This window comes from Hemicordylus capensis, chromosome 4, assembly GCF_027244095.1.
Source record: "Hemicordylus capensis ecotype Gifberg chromosome 4, rHemCap1.1.pri, whole genome shotgun sequence".
In the NCBI taxonomy this organism is placed as follows: Eukaryota; Metazoa; Chordata; class Lepidosauria; order Squamata; family Cordylidae; genus Hemicordylus; species Hemicordylus capensis.
Window position 1 is genome coordinate 72,988,723 of NC_069660.1, and position 23,404 is coordinate 73,012,126.

A 23,404-nucleotide genomic window follows, 5' to 3' on the forward strand; every position below is an offset into this window, starting at 1 on the left:
ATGTTCTACCTTTGAATTTCCTGCAATGAATAGGGAGCTGAACTAGGTACCTAGGCAGTGAGATAACTGGTTCACTGTCTAACTGTAATGGTGGTTTAGTTAATGCATATAAATGTTGAATTGGCCTTAATTGCAGCTGCATCACACTGCTGACGCATATTCAGTCCAGGAACCCTTTCACTATAGTTCTTCCAAGCTAGGCAATGTCTAGTGCTTTCCCTGTGCATTATTTTTAGTACCCAGGTGTAGCATTTCACAGTTCTCTGTTAAGACTCATTTTGTCAGATTCAGCATAGTTTTTCATTTTGTCAAGGTCACTTTTTAATATTATTCCAGTTTTCTGACATTCACTATTGCTGCCAGTTTTGTCCAAATATCAGGATCCTTTCTCCATTGATAAAAATACTGAAGAGCATCAGGCCCAACACCAGAGCCCTGCAGCAAAATTCTCTCCTCTTTCATAAGGAACCACTGATGAGCACTCTGTGTATAACTTTTCAACCAGTTAGGAATAACCATCTAGCCTGCATCTGACCAGTGTACTAATCAAAAATATCAGAGGAACTTTGAAATCAAGATGTCAGCTCCACATTCCCATCCAACTGGTAATCAACTTTGAAAAAAGATTGCTAGGTTACAGGCTTTACATATTCATGCTAGATCCTGCTAATCACTGCATTATCAAGATGCTAACCGACTGATTTGTAATATGATTTAGTATCTTCCCTAGTTTCATATCAGGGATATGATATTCAGACCAGCCTGACTAATATGCAGTTCCCCAGTTTGTATTTTGAAGACTGGACTATTGATCTGTTTTCAGTAACAGAATTTAGTTACCTGTAATCAATATAGTCTGCCCAGGCCAACAAATAATGTAGGCCTTAATGCTCAAGTGTTCTTACAGGAATTCATTTCTCTCAACATGGACCAAATGAAGATCTGCCACAACCATTTAGGTCAAGTTTTGTCATGGATCAAATGCTGTGATTTGGTAAAGGAAAAAATTCATATTTCATAGATGCTAACTCTAGTGCTGCCATAAAGAAGCACTAATGTGTTCTGTTTGTGGAGTGGGGAAATAGAACATTGCTCTTCAGCATTTAAGCAAAGCCATCATTCTAGCAGTTAACTATGCAAGCTTCTAGGAAGCTCCTGAAGTATTGAATACATGTTCAACTTATACATGTGACCAATAGTCATTCCTCTACCAGGACAAGAATGTAAGTATAGCTAGCCAAAAAGGAAACAAAGATATTCTACACTAGACTGAAGTACTTGGCTCTTTAAAGGGAAAAAAGTGTGTGCGCGGGGTGGGTGGGGAGAGTATACTTTAGGTCCAGATGCTGAAAGGCATCATGCCAGTTCGAATCCCCACTGCTACTATATCGGGAAGCAGTGATATAGGAAGATGCTGAAAGGGATCATCTCATACTGTGTGGGAGGAGGCAATGGTAAACCCCTCCAGTATTCTACCAAAGAAAACCACAGGGCTCTGTGGGCACCAGGAGTCTAAACAGACTTGATGGCACACATTACCTTTACTTTAAGATACTAGGGTAAAAAGTTGGGATTAGACTATTCAATCCCAACTACCTTTTCTCCCAAGCAAATTCCACTTATGTCAGTGGCACTTATGAGAAGTAGCATGCATAGGTTTGTTGCAATACCCTTACACACCCTGGTGCCTTCTTTACAAGCTGCCAAAATAATGACAGGCCTCAGTTAAGTATTGCCTTTAATGAACCATGTCCAACCACAGTGCTTGCAACATGTACATTCCAGTGCTGGAAGCAATGGGGAGAAGAGATAGCAATACTGCCAGACATTGGAAAAATCCCAGTTGTGCATTATTGTCCATACTGCTACTTGAAACCTCTATTGTACTGCATCATACAGATCTAAACAAGTCATTAGCAATAGCAAGAAGAAGAGACTCTGTATAGCTACATTTTCAAAGTTCATTTTATTTGACACTCTCCAGATGCTTCTAGAGTTAAAAAGAGATATAGAAGTGGCTTGCTGACCCCAGAGCCTAAAGATCAGGGCCCAACAACTTGCATTAATAAGCCACCAATACTAGTTGATCATGGTATCAATAAAAAAATTCAAGACTTGGTTTAAACTCATCCCACCTCATACACCCCCCCATCCCCTAAGCCTACTGTAGACATCTGACAGCACTGCTATACAACAGCACAACACAGGTATTGCTTGCTGCAGCTAACAGCACAGCAAACCTATCTTCCTGAGGATAGAAGCAGCAGCATGAACTGAACACTCAGCCTCTCCAAAGTATGCCATCTGAGTACCATAAAAACTTGGCACCCTCCTAGAAGAGGCAGCTGGAAGGCCCTTCATGGATCCCATGCTGGGAAATCCAATTGTGAGATATGGGCCAGATTCAAATAATGGATGCTAAACCATGTTTTAATAGCTGTTTAGCAGTATATCTGAACCTCAATATTGCATATGGGGAGGAGATAGGGAGACAGAGGTGAGCAAGGGATAGTGCAATTCGTGAGGTTTAAGATGCCAAGTGCTGGCAGTGGTGATAACATTTTGCCCTGTGAATCAGGAAACTTTCCCCAACATGGAATGGGTTGTTGCACTATATTCACCTAGCTCTGGTTTCCAACCAAATACTACAAGACTTGCCAGACAACTAAGAGCCATTAAGTTAATTAGGAGTTAAAGCATCTTTCATCCCCACACCCATCCTCCCCAAAGCTGCAACTTCAAATGTCATTAAGACTGTTCCCAGAACCAGCTATATAGCCTCTGATGAGCAGTCATAATCTAGTCAGAATCACTTGTATCTGAGAGAAGAAAGTCTGAATAGTCAAAATTATGTAACAGTGCAAAGGTAAGAGCCCACTGGAGAAGGTACATGTCGTCGTCGTCGTCGTCATCCTCATCTGAGCTGTCAGATGGAGATGGGTTATAGACCTGTAATATGGGAAACAAGAAACATGTTAAATCACCACACATCTTTCAGCATACAGATTTATGTTGAGAGCACAGGCAGGTTTTGCCAGACAGGAGAACCACGTCTACCAAATGAAGAGCACCAACTTGGCCTGTTGCCATCTGAAAACAGAGGAAGCTGCCTTCTACCAAGTCAGACCATTGGTCCATCTAGCTCAGTATTGTCTACACAGACTAGCAGCAGCTTCTCCAAGGTTACAGGCAGGGGTTTCCTCTTGGGAGATGTCAGGGAGGTAACTTGGAAACTAGGCGTGTGCACGGAACTGGTTCCATGCAAACCCGGGGAGGCAGGAGGGAGTCTCTTTAAGGCGTGAGGAGGGTGCTCTTACCTCCTCTGCCATGCTTCCCCTTCCAGCACAGCATTAAAAATCACTGGCGCGGGATGGCTGTATTCCCTCTTGCCACCCCGGTCAGTGTAATACCAGAAGTGGCATGCGCACATCATTTCATGCTGACTGGGGGAGCAAGAGGGAATACAGCTGCACCGCACCAGTGATTTCTAACGCTGTGCTGGAGGGGGAAGCATGGCAGGGGAGGTAAGAGCACCCTCCTCACGCCTTAAAGAGGCCCCCGCCCCCACATTCAAACGTAGGGGTTCCGAACCTGTTTGGCGTTCTAAGAATAGAATGCCTAACAGGTTTGTGCACATCCCTATTGGAAGCTTCCAATGCTCTTGCCAGACCAACCCCCATCCCCTAAGGTGAATCTCTTACAGTGCTTCACATGCAGTCTCCCATTCAAATGCAAACCAAGAGGGCCCTGCTTAGCAAAGGCGACAATTCACACTTGCTACTACAAGACCAGCTCTCCTGCCACCTGCAACCAATTAAGTATATTTTGAAAGTGGTGGATTATAAAGACTACTTCAAAAACTGAGAACCATCAGAGTATCAGATGATATATTTCATCTGGTAATGGCAAGATGTAGTAAGTGCACAGCTTTTTGTAATATGCATGTCTTATAGATATGATGTAATTTTTATATATGTATCTAAAATAGGTATAAATGTTTTACAATCATGGATTGATATTGGCAATAAAAATAATTTTTAAAAATTGATGTATAAAGCATCATTTTGGCACCAGCTTGATAAGAAGGAATTACTAAGTCCAGCCTGACTGCTAAAGCAGTTGCTTGGGAAGCATTTTAAGGAGATACCAGTGTAAGTTTCCCCTGCAACTTTGTTAGGGAATGTGATGGGAAGAAACTTTGGGCAGTAGAGTATCTTGAGCAAGCCCTGGGTATAACATTCTACTGCTCAGTTACCAGATTAAACAGTTTGCTTTCTTGATCATCATCATCATGGTAATTTTACTTACAACAGGTCGTCGCCTCTGTCGGTCGGGTCTGTATCGTGGTCGTGCAGTGGGGACCTGGCCTGCAGGAAGCTCATGGCGATAGATGCACTCTGATTTAAAGGGGCAATGACCATTGCTCCGGACAAAGAATTTACATCTTATTTTGCTGGAAGGATGAAGAAAGTAGTTAGATCCAAGTGAAAGCAGGTCATTTCTACCAAAGAACATTTATCTGCAGTTAACCCTCAATTGTCTAAGCACTATGCAGAAGGCCATGATATATAACCCTGAACAGCATTACAGGCAGAGGACTTCTGCTGAAGTATCACTTACCCAGTCCGTGCCTTGAAAGTCTCAATCAGTTTCTCCTTCTCCTCTGTATTGGAGACCCAATATTTGTTGGGGATATAGTAACTTGAAGTGACTCTGCACTGTGGGCAGCCTCTAAAGAATAGATATTGAGAAAAAGTAAGTTCACAATTCATCTGACCCTTTAATCTGACATGTCCCTTCACTGTAAGGAGTTTGAAAATCAAGATCAGTTGCATCCAAAGCTTAATCTTGGGATCAGCTGTTGTTGCAATAGTGACACAACCAAAATCAGCTGAGACCGACAGCTACTTCATATATACCATGATAGAGAACAGGGATTGTGTCTGCATACACATAAATCCATCTTCCCTATAGAACTGGATCTGGTGATCTATGTCTAGAAGCCATTTTTAGCTTTCCCAGAGCAAGAATAGTCTGCATCCCTCCCCAGCAAATAAAAGAAAGGCCTCATGTGTCTGAATACTGTATGTATAAAGTTGAGCAGCCCCTAGCCCCAAATGTGGATTGGAGCACAGAAACATGTTTATAGTCTGCTCACACGAGCAGGCTATATGAACAGCCCAGCCCTGCTGTTTGCCTCTGCCAACTGATATCCTGCCTCTGATCATGGAGGTTCTATATAGCCATCACAGCAAATCGCTATTGATGCAACCACTTTATCAAACCCCTTTTTAAAGGCCACCTAAACTGGTGGCCATCACAACATCCTGCAAAAGTGAATTCCACAAACAAATTAAGCATTGTGTAAAGAAGTGCACTTCCTTAAGTAGGCTAAAAAGAAGTCATGCAAAAACCCACCAGTACTGTAAGCCAACTAAGAAGTGCATGTTCAATTGATATACAAGACCTATCTGATTACAAGACAAGCCATGTTCAGGTTGCCCAACTATTATTCTTTTTTTCTTGCGGGGGGGTACTCATGTTTGCTTTTATGAACCCATGACAAGTATTGTTTGGGGAAATGCAAAAGGGTTAAAACTTTGCTGAACAGACTCACATGTGTACTTTGGGGTAGGGCCATAACACAGTGGTAGAGCATCATGTGATCTTTGATTACTGCAAGGAAGGTCTTGCACCTCAGACCCTCTGGAAATAGACAAGGCCACCCAGTGTTGGGAGAATGGCTTATGCCTATAATACTTCAAGTACAGAACTTACTTTGACGTATTCATAGCTGAGTATGTAAAGATGTGCCTTCAAGGACACTGCTGAGGCTAAACTCCATGTGTAATATTTTTGTTATGTTGTGTGGAACAGGTTTTGCTCTCAGCAGTCTGCAGCCAACTTTGTCCCATAGACTTCATGGAAACTTTAGAGAATTGAGCTTGCTCTTAGCTAGAAGGCTTTGCCTCAAATTCTGTCTCTTGAGCAGTGGTTTCCAACTTTTGCTTTTCTTTAACACAAGTGTGCCCTTTCTATTGAACTTTCAGTTTGGGTACCTCAGATTTGACAGAGAGAGAGAGCGAGCACGTGTGCACACACTTCTGTTATGAAACTGGTGACTCCAGTCACTAGTTCACATCTACACTAAGTTACTCATAAGCTGTTTTAGGCTGTGTTCACACAATCCCAAGGATCCTGGTTAAAAGGTTTATCAGGATTAGCGAGTTCAAAGGACAGAATGCAGAATGCAGTTAACTGCCCCAGTTAACCAGTGTTTAAGATAGACTAACAGGATTCAATCCCAGTTCTCTATCCTGGAACTAAAAACCCATTGGGACCCCCTGGTCTAGGGCATAGTAGACAGAACCCAAGAGTTGGCTTTCATTAATCATTTCTGTATCCTAGTCTTTCAACAATATCCAGGACAGCAAATACAAATATTTATATTGTTGTAAAAAGAGGCCATCTCCTAGAAATGTTAAGCAACACAGCTTAAAAAGGGACCAGACTACTTCTGCAAAGCTGGTAAGATTCATACAATTGTACACATTTCAAGTAGAAAGATGCCAGAAGATCTATTTTTATACAAGCATTAGGAAAGCGGTCACTGTAGAATACTTACTTTATCACTGCATTTTGAAAATCCCGGCTTTTCCGCCACCTCCGAATGCAGCCAACACAATAAGCATGGGAGCAGTTTGGAAGAATACCAAAGAGACGTTCTTCAGGCAAAGTCTTCTCACAGATTTTGTCCATGCAAATGCCACATACCATATCCTCACTCTTCTCTACCACTTCAGCAGCTGTTGCTCCCAGACCACCAGCTGCCTAAAAAGGGGAACATCACAGCTGGTTAGTACTTTCTAAAAGCACTTGCTGCCCTACTATTAATATCTTGGCAATCTCATATCTGTACTTGTTCCATGCAGCAGAGCTTGCCTTTCTGCAAATCTTTAACCATTTAAAGTGAAAGAACCTGTGATTGTTTATTGGATGCTCAAAAGATAATTTGGGTAGTACAATAAGGTGAGAGAGAGATAGTGTCCTGTACAACGTCCTCATTTCATAACTCCCAATGTCATTTTTCTGTGCCATTGCCTCCCAAAGTTCATGTCTCAGACCTTGCTGAAGTAATCTGAAAGTTGAGGGAAACTAAGTTTCTGCCAGGAGGATCATGGAAGTTCCCCCAATTTATTTCGACACACACAGACTTCAGGAGCCATGCTTGGAATGCCCAAAGTGATAAAAGCTACCAGTCTTCAACAGGGTTTGCAGTCCCCAAAATCAACAAGGCAATATTTGAAATCCACCCCTAGATTGTGGAACAGAAAGCATGAGCCCTATGATGGAACCAATGCAGTTCAGCCTTTTCAAAAGTTATGTTTTTAAGATGCTAACACAGTTCAGTACATGAGCAAGAATTTGGCCAGTTTCTCTGCCTTCATCTTCTTCCATATCATTTATTTATCTAACATTTGCATTTAACACATTTTATTTAACACATTTGTATACCACCCAAAACTGACATATCAGATCAACTTTCCTCAGTTCCTCCTTACAATCCTTCACTGTCTCGTTACACAGATTCCTTCAGCATTTCTTCTTCTAGTCTTCCTTCCCTACTTATTTTTCTGCCCTTTCCCCTCCTTTACTTCTCCCTCAGTCTGTTCCCTTTCCCATCCTTCCATCTTCTAAGACTGCTGAGCATGCCTTGTTCACAGCCATTAAAGAGTGCTTACCAGTTTCTTCATAACAGACAGATCTGATGTGGGCAGCAGTGAGAAAAAAAGTGGAAGAGTGCATGTCACTCCACATCGTCAAGGGGCAAGGAAGACGTTGCTCAAGAAGGGAAGAGAAAGAGCCAGTATGCAACATACTGGAAGCCAAGCAGCATTCCTTTGCAGCCCTTCAACCAACTTGTCCTCAAACCCAATAGGTGTCAGATGGGTTGCCAGGACAAATTTGAAAGGCACCAGAGCAACTAGATTTTTGCACCATACCTTGGGAGACCAGCTAGCTTTAAAAAAGATATACAGACAAACCTCGTTATACGCGGAACCACTATTCACACTTTCATGTATCTGCAAGTGTCAAACAGACACCCAACCTCATCCACAGATATGAAAGCATTAAAAATGATGTATCTGCGGTTCCTAAAAGGCCATAAATGACCAGGGAGGCCATTTCTGGTCACCATTTTGTGGCTCATTTAGACCAAAAAAAAAACTCTGGAAAAAATCTGTGACTTTTTCGGACCATTTGTGACTTTTGGGGGGCATTGCTGTATGCCAGGAGATTTGCGAAGCACGGCAGGGCACTATTTGACCCATTTTTGCAACTGGGGAGGGGGTTGAGTCTGGGAACCTAACACTTGCGTCTCCATACTCAATTACTCATCCGCAGTTTTGTTACCCGCAGTAATCTGCAGGAATGGAACCCCCGTGGATAATGAGGTCCACCCGTATTAACTGTTTCTAGCCATTGTACTGATCTAAACAAACCATTCTCCTTTTCTACATTTCCCTCTGTAGGAACTATTCATTTATATGTATCCTAAAGCATGGATTCACCTTAAGTGGCACTGCGGGGAAATGCTTGACTAACAAGCAGAAGGTTGCCAGTTCGAATCCCTGCTGGTATGTTTCCCAGACTATGGGAAACACCTATATCGGGCAGCGGCGATATAGGAAGATATGGAAAGGCATCATCTCATATTGCGCAGGAAGAGGCAATGGTACACCCCTCCTGTATTCTACCAAAGAAAACCACAGGGCTCTGTGGGCGCCAGGAGTCAAAATTGACTTGATGGCACACTTTACTTACTAAAGCATGGATTAGGGTTCCATGCAGTACTGTACTAACATACTGGCCTACAAATTCCATTTGGTAGCAAAACAGTGGCAAAAGGTTTGTGGCTGGGGATGATGGGAGTTGTAGTTCAGCAACAGCTGGAGTGCCAAAGGTTGTCTACCCATTTTCCTGAAGTAACACTTTAACAACTCAAGATAACCCAAATGAAATTCTTAATGGCATTATCCTTCATATATCATGTTTACCTTTGGCTCCTCTGGGACCAGAGAAGCAGAAGCAGCCTCCTTGGTGGGTGTGTCTTCTGGTGCTAAGAATGTGGCATCAAGTATCCGTTCATGGGATCTGGAATCTGACCAGCAGAAATGCAGCTAAGACAGACAGATCACTTTGCTACCAATCCACTCCAAATGCATGGGAGTAGTTTGGGAAACTTAAAAATCCAGCCATGTAGGCCAATTCCATAGTGTGCACTGAATCACAGAAGTGGCCTGTGTCAGATATCTGAATGTTACCCTAGCCATGCAGGAGTTTCTCACATAGCAATAGCTCCCACATAGCCAGGGTATTGTTTAAAGAACACCAAGTGCTCTCAGGATGGATGGATGAGACTCAAGTGAAATTTAATTGCCTTCTTGGCTACACTGGACATCCAAATCCCATTATCTTAATTTATCAAGTCACTCTGATACAGATTTATGAAAAAGTTACTATAAATGACAGGGAGATGCAGGCTTGAGGAGTAGAAGTATATGATAACATGGGCCACTGAAAAACCAGAGTTTGTGAACCCAAGACAGACCAGCACTAACCAAGTTTGAGGTTGCAATGCTATACCTGAACACTTACTTCCAAACCAAATAGGACAGTGCTATGAATGAATATCAAGCTTTGTCACTGTAGTTAGCATTTGGATCCCAACTTGTCTTCTGAATGCTCTACTTACTACCACCACCCCACCCACATTATCTTCTCTTAATTGCAGGAGATAAAACCAAAACTCAAGAGCCCAGCTAGCAAACAGGAGTCTCTCTGGATTAAGAATACCAAGAACTTACCTGAAAGGGCCTGCTGTGGGACAAATTCTTTGCTTAGGGCCCAATTAGGTGGCTGCCAAGCAGCAATGACCTTTTCCTTCTCTTCATCTTCCTCCTCAAAGTTCATGCTCATCCTTCCAAAGTTCATCTGTAGCTGTGTCATGCTTGAGACAGCTGGTTCAGAGCCACGTCTGGTTCCTCCCCAGCTCCTTCCTGAAGCCTCTGGCAAGATGGCTGGCTCTGAGCCCCGGCGATTTAGTGGCAACGTTGTGCCTCCATGGAAGGCAGACTCTGAACCACATCTGAATGAGGCTGGTGCTTCCGAGATATGCTGGTAGCTGAGAGATTGAATAGGGATACGGTCTCATTTACAGCATTCCAAGCAAAGTTTTCCTTTAACTGAGAAATATCTAGCAGTATTCACTCATGGCTCAAGCTATCAAACAGGAACCACTATTCTTTGTGAATGACAACACCTGCCATCTGGAGCTGCAGCATTTGTCTATAATAGCCAATTTAAAAAGTGCTAGAGACAGAATTTGATCTTTGTGCCACCTAATGACGCAGTGGGAAAGTAACTTGCCTTGGGAGCAAGAGGTTGTTGGTTTGAATCCCCGCTGGTATGTTTCCCAGACTATGGGAAACACCTACATCAGGCAGCAGCGATGTAGGAAGATGTTGAAAGGCATCCTCTCATACTGTGCTGGAGGAGGCAATGGTAAACCCCTCCTGTATTCTACCAAAGAAAAGCACATGGCTTTGTGGTCAAGAGTCGACACTGACCTGAGGGCACAACTTTATCTTTTAGGAGCTTTGTTTGTTTGTATATATGTATTGAGTGACCTAGAGTTGGAGAAAAAAATCAGAGAGGCATCAAAGAGACAGAGCTGTAATAATGGGCAACTTCAATTACACTCACAGAGATTGGGCAGATTCACGCGCCAGTACTGGCGGAGAGGCCAAATTTCTAGACATGCTAAATGACTGCTTTATAACAGTTGGCCGTGGAACCAACCCAGAGAGAAGTCAACCTTGGACTTAATCCTGAGTGGTGCCCAGGATCTGGTGCAAGATGTCACAGTTGTAGACCCATTGGGGAACAGGAAACATTGTACAATCCAATTCAGCTTATATGCGAGTGGAGCATTGCCAAGGAAGTCCAACACAGACAGACTTCAGAAGAGGAAACTTCTCAAAAATGAGGGGCCTGGTGAAAAGGAGGTTGAAAGGGAAAGCCAGGAGGGTCAAATCACTCCAGAAAGCATGAAAGTTATTCAAAGCCACAATTGAAACTCAGTTGGAATGTATATCAAGAAAGGTACCACCAAGATGGTACCACCAAGTACAGGAGGAAAGGTACCACCTTCAGGACAACACCAGCATGGCTAACAAGTAGCATCAGAGATGCTATAAAAGGGAAGACTTCCTTCAGAAAATGGAAGTCCTGCCCAAATGAAGGGAACAGAACTCTGCCAAAACAAATGCAAGGAGACAATGAGGAATTAAAAAATAGTTTGAGCATATAGTTACAAATGTCAAGGGGAATAACAAAAACTTCTTTGAACAGAAGCAGAAAACCTGCCAGGGAGGCGATTGGACCCTTAGATGAGGGCATGAAAGGGATTAATAAGAGGATGAGACTGAAAAGAAGCTGAATGAGTTCTTTGCATCTGTCTTCACAGCAGAAGTTACTGACCACTGACCATATCCCTGCTCTGGAATAGAGCTTCTCAAGCTTGGAGGCTGAAGAAATGGGCCAATTTGAGGTGTCTAGAGAGGACGTTCTAAACTATCTTGAAAAACTAAAAGTTAACTCTTCAGGGCCAGATGTCATCTACCCGAGAGTACTGAAGGAACTCAAATGTGAACTTATCTCCTAGAAAAAATATGTAACTTGTCCCTGCAGTTAGGCTCAGAGGACTGGAAAGTAGCTAATGTAACTCTGATTTTCAAAAAGGAATCCAGCAGGCACTGACGTGCACATACACACAAGTTTTTTAATGTCCACTCAGTTAATTTTAGATCCTGCTCAGGTTGAATCAGGAAGGTCCCATTCTGAATGCACATGTGCACACACTGCATTGATACTGCCACCCAGAACACCACACATTCTGTGCACAGATTTATTTATTTTTTTAATGAGAGTGAGCACTGCCAGAAAACTACAGGCAGATTAGCTTAACTTCTGTGCTAGGTACATTGATGGAAAGTGTACTTAAGGACAAAACTGTTATTATTAAACACATAGAAGAGCCGAACATGCTGAAGGAGAACCAGCATGGCTTCCGCAAAGGCAAGTCTTGCCTCACTTTGAAGTTCTTTGGGAGTGTCAATATTTATTTGTATACCACCGAAAACATAAGTCTTTGGGAGGTTTTCAACAAAATTTTAAAAAGGTTAAAACATTAAAAGGTTAAACAATAGCATGTGGTTAAAGGTGATCTTGTCAACATAGTATACTTGGATGTACAAAAAGCTTTTGACAAAGTTCCCCACACATGGCTCTTGAGTAAACTTAGTCAGGGAAAAGGGGACAGGTTCATGTGTGGACTGGTAACTGGTTGAAGGACAGGAAACAGAGGGTAGGAATAAATTGACAGTTTTCACAATGGAGGGAAGTAAGATGTGGGCTCCCCCAGGGATCTGTATTGGGACCAGTGATCTTTAACTTGTTCCTAAGTGATCTAGAAGTCGGGTAAGCAGTGAAATGGCCAAATCTGCAGATGACACTAAACTATTTAGGGTAGTGAAATCCAAAGCAGATTGTGAGGAGCTCCAAAAGGATCTCTCCAAACTGCATGAGTGAGTGACAAAATGGCAAATGCAGTTAGAGTGTAAAGTGATGCATAATGGGGCAAAAAAACCCCAATATATATACACACTGATGGGATCTGAGCTATCAGTGAATGATCAGGAGAGCGAGCAACTCTGTGTGCAGCAGCTGTGAAAAAGTCAAATTCCATGCTAAGGATCATTAGGAAGGGGATTGAAAATAAAAATGCCAATATTCTAATGCCCTTATACAAATCTATGGTGCAGCCACATTTCGAGTGCTGTGTAGAGTTCTGGTCACTGTATCTTAAGGAGGCTATTGTAGCCCCAGAAAAGGTGCAGAAGAGGGCAACCACCTGGAGCACCTTCCTTATGAGGCAAGGCTACAGCATCTGGGGCTCTTTACTTTGGAAAAGAGGTGACTATAGGGAGACATGATAGAGGTGTATAAAATTATATAGGGAGTAGGGAGAGTGGACAGAATTTTTTCTCCCCCTCTCAGAACACTAGAACTAAAAGGGTCATCCCATGGAACTGAAGGCCAGTAAATTTAGGGCCCACAAAACTAAGTACTTTTTTGCACAGTGCGTAATAATCCATGGAATTCTCTGCTACAGCATGTGGTGATAGCCACTAGCTTGGATGACTTTAAAGGGGGATTAGACAAATTCATGGAGGACAGGTCTATCAATAGCTACTAGTCTGGTGGCTATAGGCCACCTGCAGTCTCAAGAGACAAGATGCTTCTAAATACCAGTTGCAGGGGAACAGCAGCAAGAGAGAGGGCATGCCCTCACCTCTTGCTATGGGCTCCTCCGCGACATCTGGTAGACCACTGTGTGAAATAGGATACTGGACCAGATGGGCCTTGGCCTGATCCAGCAGGGCTATTCTTATGTATAAAAGAAATTTTAAAAAAGAAAGTCTAAATCCTGCAGTACACGGATCAAGAATACAACCTGGAAAGTTCCTGGTTTACATAAGCCATTAGGTAAGCAGGCTTTATCAAGCCCATTGTTCTCTCAGACATACCATCTGCAATCCAGGGCCAACACTGATCTACCATATAGGGCCATTGTAACACAAGATTTCAGAGATGAAGTTTTAAGGTCTTTGGATATTCTAAAAAGCTGAACGAATTCCCAACCCCATATCTATTTCCATCCAATACATGGTAGAAAGTCTAGACCCTAAAAAAAACCAGCCACTATAGCGTTACTGTACATAAGAAGCTGCCATATACTAAGTCTATTTATTGGTCTATCTAGCTCAGTATTGTCTTCACAGACTGGCAGTGGCTTCTCCAAGGTTGCAGGCAGGACTCTCTCTCAGCCCTACCTTGGAGAAGCCAGGGAGGGAACCTGGAACCTTCTGCTCTTCCCAAAGCGGCTCCATCCCCTAAGGGGAATATCTTACAGTGCTCACACTTCTAGTCTCCCTTTCATATACAATGAGGGTGGACCCTGCTTAGCTAAGGGGACAAGTCATGCTTGCTACCACAAGACCAGCTCTCCTCTCCTTGCAAAATCTTTTCAAGTGAGAGGTTTTGTTTAGAATGCCAGCAGGGTTCTGAATACATGGTAGCTGTAGAAACCAGCCACTCACATCCAACCTGCAGTATTCCAGTAAACGATCCCTGGTTAGGAATTACCTAGAGTCAGAGAAGGTCAGTCTGAAAAAAATGATAACCATTTTTAGAAATGTCATTCTTTTTAAAAGTGCTACCATTGCCAGTCAGAACCATATTACTGGATCCCACCATGGGATTTGAATTGCGGTCAGGAAGAGAAGCCAGGGAGTCCAATGCCTGGGAATGAAAAAGTCAATACTCTACTCAATCTTTGTTAGATTGCAACTTATGGAAGGAAACTTATGGAAGGAATTTCCTGGAAGCAAGAGTTGTATAGCCATAAAATACTATTATGTGCTTACACAATAAGTTCTGATGAAAGCAAAGAGTAACTATAAAGGTGAGAATCAAGGGCTGGAATAACCTCAGGATCTAAGTACCTAGTTTCTGCATTTTTATGAAAAGATGATATGGGCTCTCAGTTAGCTTGATCTGCAGAGCAAACATCTGTTGGAGCAACAGCCAGTACGGACAATCCGATCTCAAGATAATGCAACCTATCAAGTATTGTAGATCCCTCTGTATTAGAGATAGAAATTCATTAAGATGTTCAAGCAACTACTATTTATATACTGCTTTTCAACAAAAAGTTACTATTTGATAATAATATGGTTCCCTGTCTCACAGACTAAAAATACCAGATAGACATCGGCAATGACCACTGAAAGAATGCTGTGCTGGGGTTGAATAGTACAGGGAAAGCAATTATCCCTAAATATGAGAATCACCACTTTGAAAGGTGCTTCTTTGCCTAGGGAGCAACCGAGTCATCAAAAAAACCCACAGCCTTCACAAGGGGCTCAGCAAAACAAACCTGCTTAGAGAGTTTAACATGAGAGCCAGCGTGGTGTAGTGGTGAGAGTGCTGGACTAGGACCAGGGAGACCTGAATTCAAATCCTCATTCATCCATGATACTAGCTGGGTGACTCTGGGCCAGTCACTTCTCTCTGAGCCTAACCTACTTCACAGGGTTGTTGTGAAAAGAAACTACACCGCTCTGGGCTCCTTGGAGAAAGAGTGGGATATAAATGAAATACATACATACATACATACATGAGGATCATGGCTAGCCTGTATAGGTACTTAGAAGTTGTGGTGCACTCAACAGTTTCATCTGGTCAGAACAACTGATGAGACAATCTTCTGAATCCCAAAGAGAAGGTGGGGGACATTGGGCACCTCATCATAAGAATCAAAAGCTTAATTTTAAAACTCATGCAAACTTATTGGAAAAATCTCAAATTCCCCTTTTCTGCTTAAAAGCTTAGGGATATCAGGCATGTCAAAACTTTGTAAAACCCTAACATGAACTGAAGCAGAAAATAAGTTCTACTATCCTTAAATCAATAAGTTTAATAGCCAATAATTGTCTAAGATTGGATTTGGCACTAGAAACTGGATCTCAACAAGGTATAAGTGAAAAACATTCAGGTTGGTCCAGCTGGTGGTTTTGAAAGAAGCCTGCTGGACCAGTTATGGAATGTACAGTGCTCTTCTCTCTGCTTCTAGCAATATGGGGGCTCTACCTAATGGCCGTGTACAAGAGCTATGGATAGATTTATTCTCAAAGACGTTAGCTAATCTCTTCTTTAAAAGCAGCCTAGGCTGGTGGCTATTATGGTTGTGCTAGAAACCAAGACTAACCATCTCAAGCACACAGATGCACTTGGAGGCAAGAACAGAATAATAGCTAAAGCCAGAAGGTTTGCACAGCTAGTTTACCTACCCCAAACACTACAGCCAATCCAGAGATTACAAAACCAGAGACACTGCCACTGCTGCTGGATAAAAGCTTTCCCTCACAAGGAATGGAGAGGAGAGCTGGTCTTGTGGTAGCAAGCATGACTTGTCCCCTTAGCTAAGTAGGGTCCACTCAGGTTGCAAATAGGAGACTAGAAGTGTGCGCACTGTAAGATATTCCAGCCAGCGTGGTGCAGTGGTTAGAGTGCTGGACTAGGACCGGGGAGACCCGAGTTCAAATCCCCATTCAGCCATGAAACTTGCTGGGTGACTCTGGGCCAGTCACTTCCCTCTCAGACTAACCTACTTCACAGGGTTGTTGTGAGGAGAAACTACACTGCTCTGGGCTCCTTGGAGAAAGAGTGGGATATAAAATGTAAAAATAAATAAATAAATAAATCCCCTCAGGGGATGGAGCCACTCTGGGAAGAGCAGAAGCTTTCAAGTTCCCTCCCTGGCTTCTCCAAGATAGGGCTGAGAGAGATTCCTGCCTGCAACCTTGGAGAAGCCTCTGCCAGTCTGTGAAGACAATATTAAGCTAGATAGACCAATGGTCTGACTCGGTATATGGCAGCTTCCTATGTTCCAATAAAATTATAAATACTCCTACTAGGTCCTCGCTATTAGAACATTCAGAGATGGACAAGAAGATCTGCGAACCACATTCTTCTCCCTCCTACAGCATTGGGTTATTAGACATCACAGAATCCCCTTTTTCCTTGATTAACTTTGGGAATGGGATGCCTAATACTAAGGCAAGAGTTCCCTACCTTGAGTTCCCAGTTGTTGTTAGACTACAACTCCCATCGCCCCCCCCATGGCCTGGAGAGAACAAACAGAGAAGTACTTACCTGCAGCGGTCACCATAGCCACAGAACCCATTCTGGAAATACCTGCAGATCTGGGTTGACTTCCTGTCATGGGAGAATCGGCAGTTCTGACCCCATCTGCAATTTCCACGGGCAAAGTTCCTGAATATAAAGTAAAAGCAGCATTTGTACTAGGGGGGAAAAAGGCAGTATCTGGATGGCAGAGTCCCACTAAAATCAATGTGACAAATAGGAGTTGCAAACTCATTTCCATCATAGGTCGCGTTTCACAAGCCATGCACTATGGGGATTTAAAAATGGGTTATATTAAACTGACATAACAATGCAAGACAGCATTAGAATATTGACAGTACCATACTCTGTTAGCACTTATGAACTGGTTATATTAGTTCCCACCTTTATCTATTGCCCTGCATGACCAAGCACACAAGCAGAAGCCATTCAGTCACTTAAACATTACATCCCAATCTCATCTTCCCTTGAAAATGTTCCTCAGTTAGCCCTTGGATGAGATTCTTTTAAAAAAAAATGCACTGGGTCTGTATCCAAAGTGTTAGAATTTAAAGTTTGGTGGCCATGCAAGAAGCTGGATTTCCAATCACAGCTCAACAGGAATTGGAACTGCATTTCTGGTGTCATTGTGACCAGATGCATTCTATTTGAATTCCATTTTAGCCTTCAATGGAACATCTTTTCCCACATTTTTTTCATAGCTGCATTTTTTATGAAGTTGTACACTCAAGGAAATAGCCCCTTCATCTTTCAACCTTTCACCATATGAAAACATCACCATATGAAAACTTTGGTAGCAGTGGAGCTCTCTTAGCCAATTCCTCCTCCATGAACATAGGTACTGAATTTATCCCACAGATGGGCATATCTAAAATACATGTATTTAAATTAAGTATTTTCAATACTTTTGTGTTTTGTATCTCAAATACATTTGCTCATGTATTTTGTACTTTTAAAATACATCTCAGTTAATCATTGCTTTGCTTTCTTGCTTCAAAAGCTGCCTTTTTATTGTAAACAGTGTTGGAGATGGAGTTCCAGTGCATCTACCTTTTGCACCAACTGTCCTAATTACCACTAGGGGCATTGGGAGTAGAGATAGTGAGTAAGTGTCTCCTTAACTGTTCTACCCGTCTCTACTCTATGACCCCTGATCTGACTCTTCTGCACTTCCTGTGCTGAGTCACAACAATCCTTCCTTTCCTCCTAGAGAAAAGAGAGACATCTCTCTCCCTCCTTACCTATTCATTATGTAGCCCTTTAGATTAGGTTTAGGTCTTTCCTATCCAAGTGTACTTAACCAATAAACACTTAGTATTTAGTTCTACAAGAATCTTCATGTGCTTTCTCTAAATAGCTGCAACAACTAAAACATCCTCTGCTACCTACTCTGTAACTGGAGTGTGTGCTCATTCCTTAGTGCTCTGCTATTTTACCCACTGGGGGTAAAAATTAACAACCTCCAACAGACTGGCTTCCAAACAAACACACACACACACACACACACACACACACACACGTGTATATATATATATACACACTCACTCACTCTTTTCCTCCCTCTGCCCCTGAAGTCTGAATTGTTTTACTCTGCTGCGCAGCTGCTGACTTGTCAGCCAGCCAAGTCTGAAAATCAAAGGAGGAAAAAGAGAGAGAGAGAATGTCCCTGTGAATAGAATAAATGAGGGTAAAATGGGAATCCATGGGTAGGGGGCAAAGGGAGCAGCTCCCTCACCCCTGGGGGGGAAATGGATGCAAGAGAACTCCCTACCACACAGTTTGCTTGCTTTAAAGTTTCTCTCCCTCTAGCTGCAACTAGAAACCTGACCTGATGAGGCTGAAGTTCTTCTGGTCCAATCTCTGTGTAAATTTGCAACTTGCCTAAGGTTTAGGAAGGTTGTTTTGCAGAATAGTTTACAAATATCTCCCTGTCTGTGTCCCATATTGTTTATTGTGGCTGACTAATGGTAGCAAATGTCTTTCCTCTCTGTGAAACCAAGCATTAGCATACTCTGATTGAAATTTACCTTTAGAGAGCTTTGTGTTCTGATTGCAATATGAGGCCAGAACTCGTTCCGGTCATCACATATCCCACAATGCCAAAGGAGGCACACAACACCTGGCAGCCTTGCACCCTTAACCTCAGCTAAGAGCCAGGCTTAGTAAGGGAGTCAGACTGCACAGACTAGGCTGATCATTAAAACAGCCTCTATCATCACTGTGGGACACACAGAACAATGGAAGCAATCAAGCAGCCATGCTTGCTTAGACTGGATTAGAAGCTTATAAAGTTTTAAAAGCCACCTTTTACCTCACAAGAGTCTGTAAAGTTGGTCACACAGAGTGAGTGAGTGAGAGAGAGAGAGAGAGAGACTGCCTCACAGGCACAAATGACTCCATGAACAGTATCCAAAATTTGTTTTCCTCCATTTTATCCTCACAGCAATCCTTTGAGGTAGACTTGGCTGGGAAATAGTAAGTGGCCAAAATCACCCAGTGATCTGAGTGCTTCAACCTGGGTCTCCTAGTCCTCAACCAACAACCTAATCATTACACCACATTGGCTTATGGGGCAGTTAGAATCTTCTTTATTTTTTTATTTGTAGGATATGCAAATAAATCCTTTTGATTTATATATGAACTAGAAACTTTCTTACAGAGCAACAGTTTGGGTTTAGGGGAATCCTTCTGAATCACTCTTGTAAGCCCCTCCTCCAAAAAAAATTGCTCTCAGTGCTTCAGGAATGGTATGGAGAAGTGGGGAGTGGATTAACTGGGGTAACAAGGAATTCTCCCCATATGATTGCTTCACCATAAATACAACTTCCTGCTCATTTCACTATACCACAGCTATTGGATTGCAGCCTTTGTCATGACTAAGTTTAAATTATTTCAGTGGGTTTACTCTAAGCTTGATTAACACTGGATACATCCAGTTGTGTTTTGATTTCTATTGACATACTTTGTGTATATTTTGTCCCAACGCCCCCCCCCCCAAAAAAGCCTACAAAAACCCAGAGTGTGGTGAGAATGGAGAAACATAGCAAAAAGAAACAGGGTATTATGTTTCGGAATTATTGATCTGATTCTTTAAAAAGCTGGAAAAATTCCAGTTTTTGCAGGACAAATCCAAGTACATTATTATGTTGGATGGGTATCCCATTGTCCAATGGCTATTTTTAAAGATACATCAAGTGATCCCATAGAACAGTTATTTTCCTTTGCTGGGAGCCAGCATGATGTAGTGGTTAGAGTGCTGGACTAGGATACGGAAGACCCGAGTTAAAATCCCCATTCAGCCATGATACTTGCTGGGTGACTCTGGGCCAGTCACTTCTCTCTCAGCCTAATCTACTTCACAGGGTTGTTGTGAGGAGAAACTTAAGCATGTAGTACAGGTCGGGAATCCTTTATCTGGACTTCTGAAATCCGGAAAGCTCCAAAATCCGGACATGACACACAGAGAGAGAGAAAATGCTAGTAGCTTCAACCTCCTCCAGTCTGCAGGAGGAATACGGCCCTTGATTCCTCAACTCAATAGCAAAGCCTGAGGAGAAGAGATAAGGATTACTATCTGCCTTTTGTTTACTGCCTTCTCAAGCTTCGCTCCCAACAGGAGGGAAGGGAAGTGAGGGGAGGAGGGGGGAAGAAGAAAGAAGGTGTTTTTTTAAAAAGGTATATATACATAAGAGTTTAGGAGATAAAAGGGCACACAAATGAGTAAAGATCTAGCAGAATAAACAGGAACAAACAGGAATAGATGAGAAGAAAAAGAGAGTAATGCTGGCTTCAGCAACGAGAAGAGCCCTCCTTCAGGGCAGAGTCAAGCCAGTTTTGTGAATGGGATCGCACTGCCACTCACACGCTTCTCAAGCCGTTCTGAGAGAGGGGAAGGAGGGGTATAGTATATTAAATAAAACCTTAAAAAAAACACACCAGTAACCTTTCCTGCCCAAGATAGCTCATTTATGAAAATATTCCAAAATCCAGAAAAATCCAAAATCCAGAACACCTCTGGTCCCAAGGATAAAGGATTCTCGACCTGTACTCCTCTGGGCTCCTTGGAGGAAGAACCAAGAAATAAATGTAAATGATGATGATGATGATTCACAGCCCCAGAAAAAACACAACTTGAGTGATTTAATCTTTGAAAAACTTGTATTGCTTAAAGGAAATGGAAACAAGTTCAGATAAATAATAAACGTCTCAAAATTGTTTCCTTTTTTTCAGACATAGTATTTTAAAATACAATTTTGTATCTGTATTGGTTGTTTAACAAGTATTATATATATAAAATACATTTGCTCAGGTATTTATCTAAAATACTTTAAAGTAGTATTTTGCCCATATGATTTATCCGAAGAGGACTCTACAGAGTGTGACCCCCACACTTAAAAGAGAGAGATTAAATACAGGCTATACTTCTATTTACCTGAAAGATAGAGGACTCTCAATTTAAGATGACCCTGCCCACCCCTACAACATCAAAGAACTTGGAAGGAACAGTCTTGGATTAAAGTAAAAATTGTATCTGTAGCATGGTCATTTCCTTCACTATTCTCCCCATCACTCTCCAAGTCTGGTCTCCCATGAAACTAATGAAGTTGGGGGAAGACTGTGCATTTCAATTTTCAACCTAACACTTAAAGATTAAAGAAATGATTGTGGGGTGGGCAGGGCAAATAATGCAGTTTGCACATTGTCAACCAGCATGTCATCATGACTGGATACCCTCAGCTAGTCTTGGAGGCAAACCTGGGCAGACAATGGAAAAACTGCTTTTGCCTGCACTATCTGGAGGTGTGGTGGCATTTTAACTGGAAAGAGCATTTGTAAGTGGTAACGCATATTAACTGAAGCAGGGACTGAAACCCACATTATTAAAGCACTAGAAAACATATATGCTGTTTAGATTGTCAAGTTAGCCACTACCATTCATACACTAATTAAGCAGCAGCAGAATTGGTGGTAAATAAATTTCTCAATTTCTTTTTGGAATTTTGGTTTGCCTCTCAGCCAGTTTATGGTCCAACACTGTAGCTGTCATCTTGCAGATTACCAGTTGCAATATTTGTTAATCCAGATAGTCTAAAGTTCCACTGTTTTCCTTTGGGGTGCTATTGTAAGGCTTCTGCCCTACACTCATCCCAGGGGGAAGTGTCTAAGAAAGCAAACGTTGGCAATTCTACTAGAAATACTGTAAGCTTCTCGAGTTCCCTTAACAAAGGAACATAGCCACTGGAAAGTTACTTCCTCCTCAGAAATTTAGCCATCTCCTCCTGATTTCCTTTAAGAATGAACAGAGCACTTATTGGTGTGTTTGTCCATCCCGACAGGCTTTTACAAGATGGATGGGGAAGGAGGCCATCTCAGATGTTTTTGTTTCAAAGACCAAGGGCGTGATCTTGTTGTGCGTGGCTACAACTGAAACCATGCCCGGAAGCGCATTAGAGTCCCTCACTTGCCCACAAGGATGGGTAGGACGGCTTTCGGATAACCCGACTGCGGGCACAGCAGTAGAAGGTAACTAATCCGGATTCACAGCGCAATCGTACGCATGTTTTCTCGAAAGTCCCACTCCAACGGGGCTTCCTCTTAGGTAAGACTGCATAACATTGCAGTCTTAAATTAGCTTGAGCTTACGCTCGGGACTTCCAGCACTTTTCGCATAGCACAAACTGGGTGTGCGCCAGATAACAACCGTTCTCGGCGTGCCACAGGCTCTATAGGATATGATGTCAATAAAAACAAAAACGAGATCACAGAAGTTTGTCCGGGAAGGAAATCACTCAGAGTCAGACAGTGGGGCAAAACAGTACTGCTGCTGAATCATTTTTCCAGACTTTGTTCTGACTCCTTGCCCCAGCCAGTTATTTAGTAGCGCGTAAGTAACAGGCCCTCCCCACCGGGGGCGGGGGAGAGACTTCCACTTTCGAGTTACGTTGCCATCAAAGTGCACATGGGCCCCGCTGCAGCTTTAGACCGCTGATCGGATGGAGGAAACACGGCCCCCTTCCTCTTTTTCTTTGCAAGCAACATCTAAACGCCCTACCTGCACGGAACCCTGCTGGTCTGGCGGGCGCCTCCTCCTACCGAAAACCAGGACTCCATCGCAGCAGCAGCAACTCCACTCCTAAACGTAGTTTACTCTCTTGCCTGCCTCCCGAAATATTTATGGCAGGGGTGTGGTTTGGAAACCGACGAGCTCATTGGAGAAGGGAAGACGGACACACCCAGCGTCCCATCAGGCACTGAAATGGAGCGGCTTGAATTTGAAAGGGACACACTCTCTCCTCCCACCACCATCTCATCTGGAAGGTGCGTTGCCCAGGCAGGAGGTGGGCGGGCTCCGCAACCGTCCTTCTGACTGTTCAATGCTCACTCCATGGCTTCTGGTGCCCTCTTATTTTAAGTGTGTTCAGTGTCTTCGTTCGGTCGATGCCACAGAAGAAAAATAAAACAACAACGGCGTCAAGACTGTGTGCCTTCTACGCAATTAAGCGGGGGTCGCCTGGAAAAGGGCCGGGTGGAAACTTTGCAGCGCCAGGATCATACAAGCCTAATAGTATTT

General features: G+C 42.8%; 1 protein-coding gene across 1 annotated transcript; it reads right to left on the reverse strand.

Annotated features, from left to right (window-relative positions):
* Nucleotides 1–1,947: 1,947 nt before the first annotated feature.
* On the reverse strand, nucleotides 1,948–23,396 carry LOC128325075 (probable E3 ubiquitin-protein ligase makorin-1). The gene is made up of 8 exons (XM_053250486.1): nucleotides 22,886–23,396; nucleotides 16,843–16,962; nucleotides 9,870–10,186; nucleotides 9,060–9,163; nucleotides 6,626–6,831; nucleotides 4,621–4,731; nucleotides 4,309–4,453; nucleotides 1,948–2,949 (listed from the first exon to the last, which is right to left on the reverse strand). The coding sequence occupies exons 1-8, from the start codon at nucleotides 22,942–22,944 to the stop codon at nucleotides 2,800–2,802; spliced, it is 1,212 nt and encodes a 403-aa protein (XP_053106461.1). The 5' UTR covers nucleotides 22,945–23,396; the 3' UTR covers nucleotides 1,948–2,799.
* Between the last annotated feature and the right edge of the window lie 8 nt (nucleotides 23,397–23,404).

What these genes read in the sequence shown, in the direction of transcription:
- LOC128325075 (XM_053250486.1), bottom strand. Translation starts at nt 22,944, where the DNA reads ATGGAGTCCTGGTTTTCGGTAGGAGGAGGCGCCCGCCAGACCAGCAGG. An exon ending in TGGTCCCAGAGGAGCCAAAG is followed by an intron (nt 6,832 to 9,059) that starts GTAAACATGATA and finishes TCCCCTTTTTAG; the next exon opens with GCAGCTGGTGGTCTGGGAGC. An exon ending in GACAGAGGCGACGACCTGTT is followed by an intron (nt 2,950 to 4,308) that starts GTAAGTAAAATT and finishes CCCATATTACAG; the next exon opens with GTCTATAACCCATCTCCATC.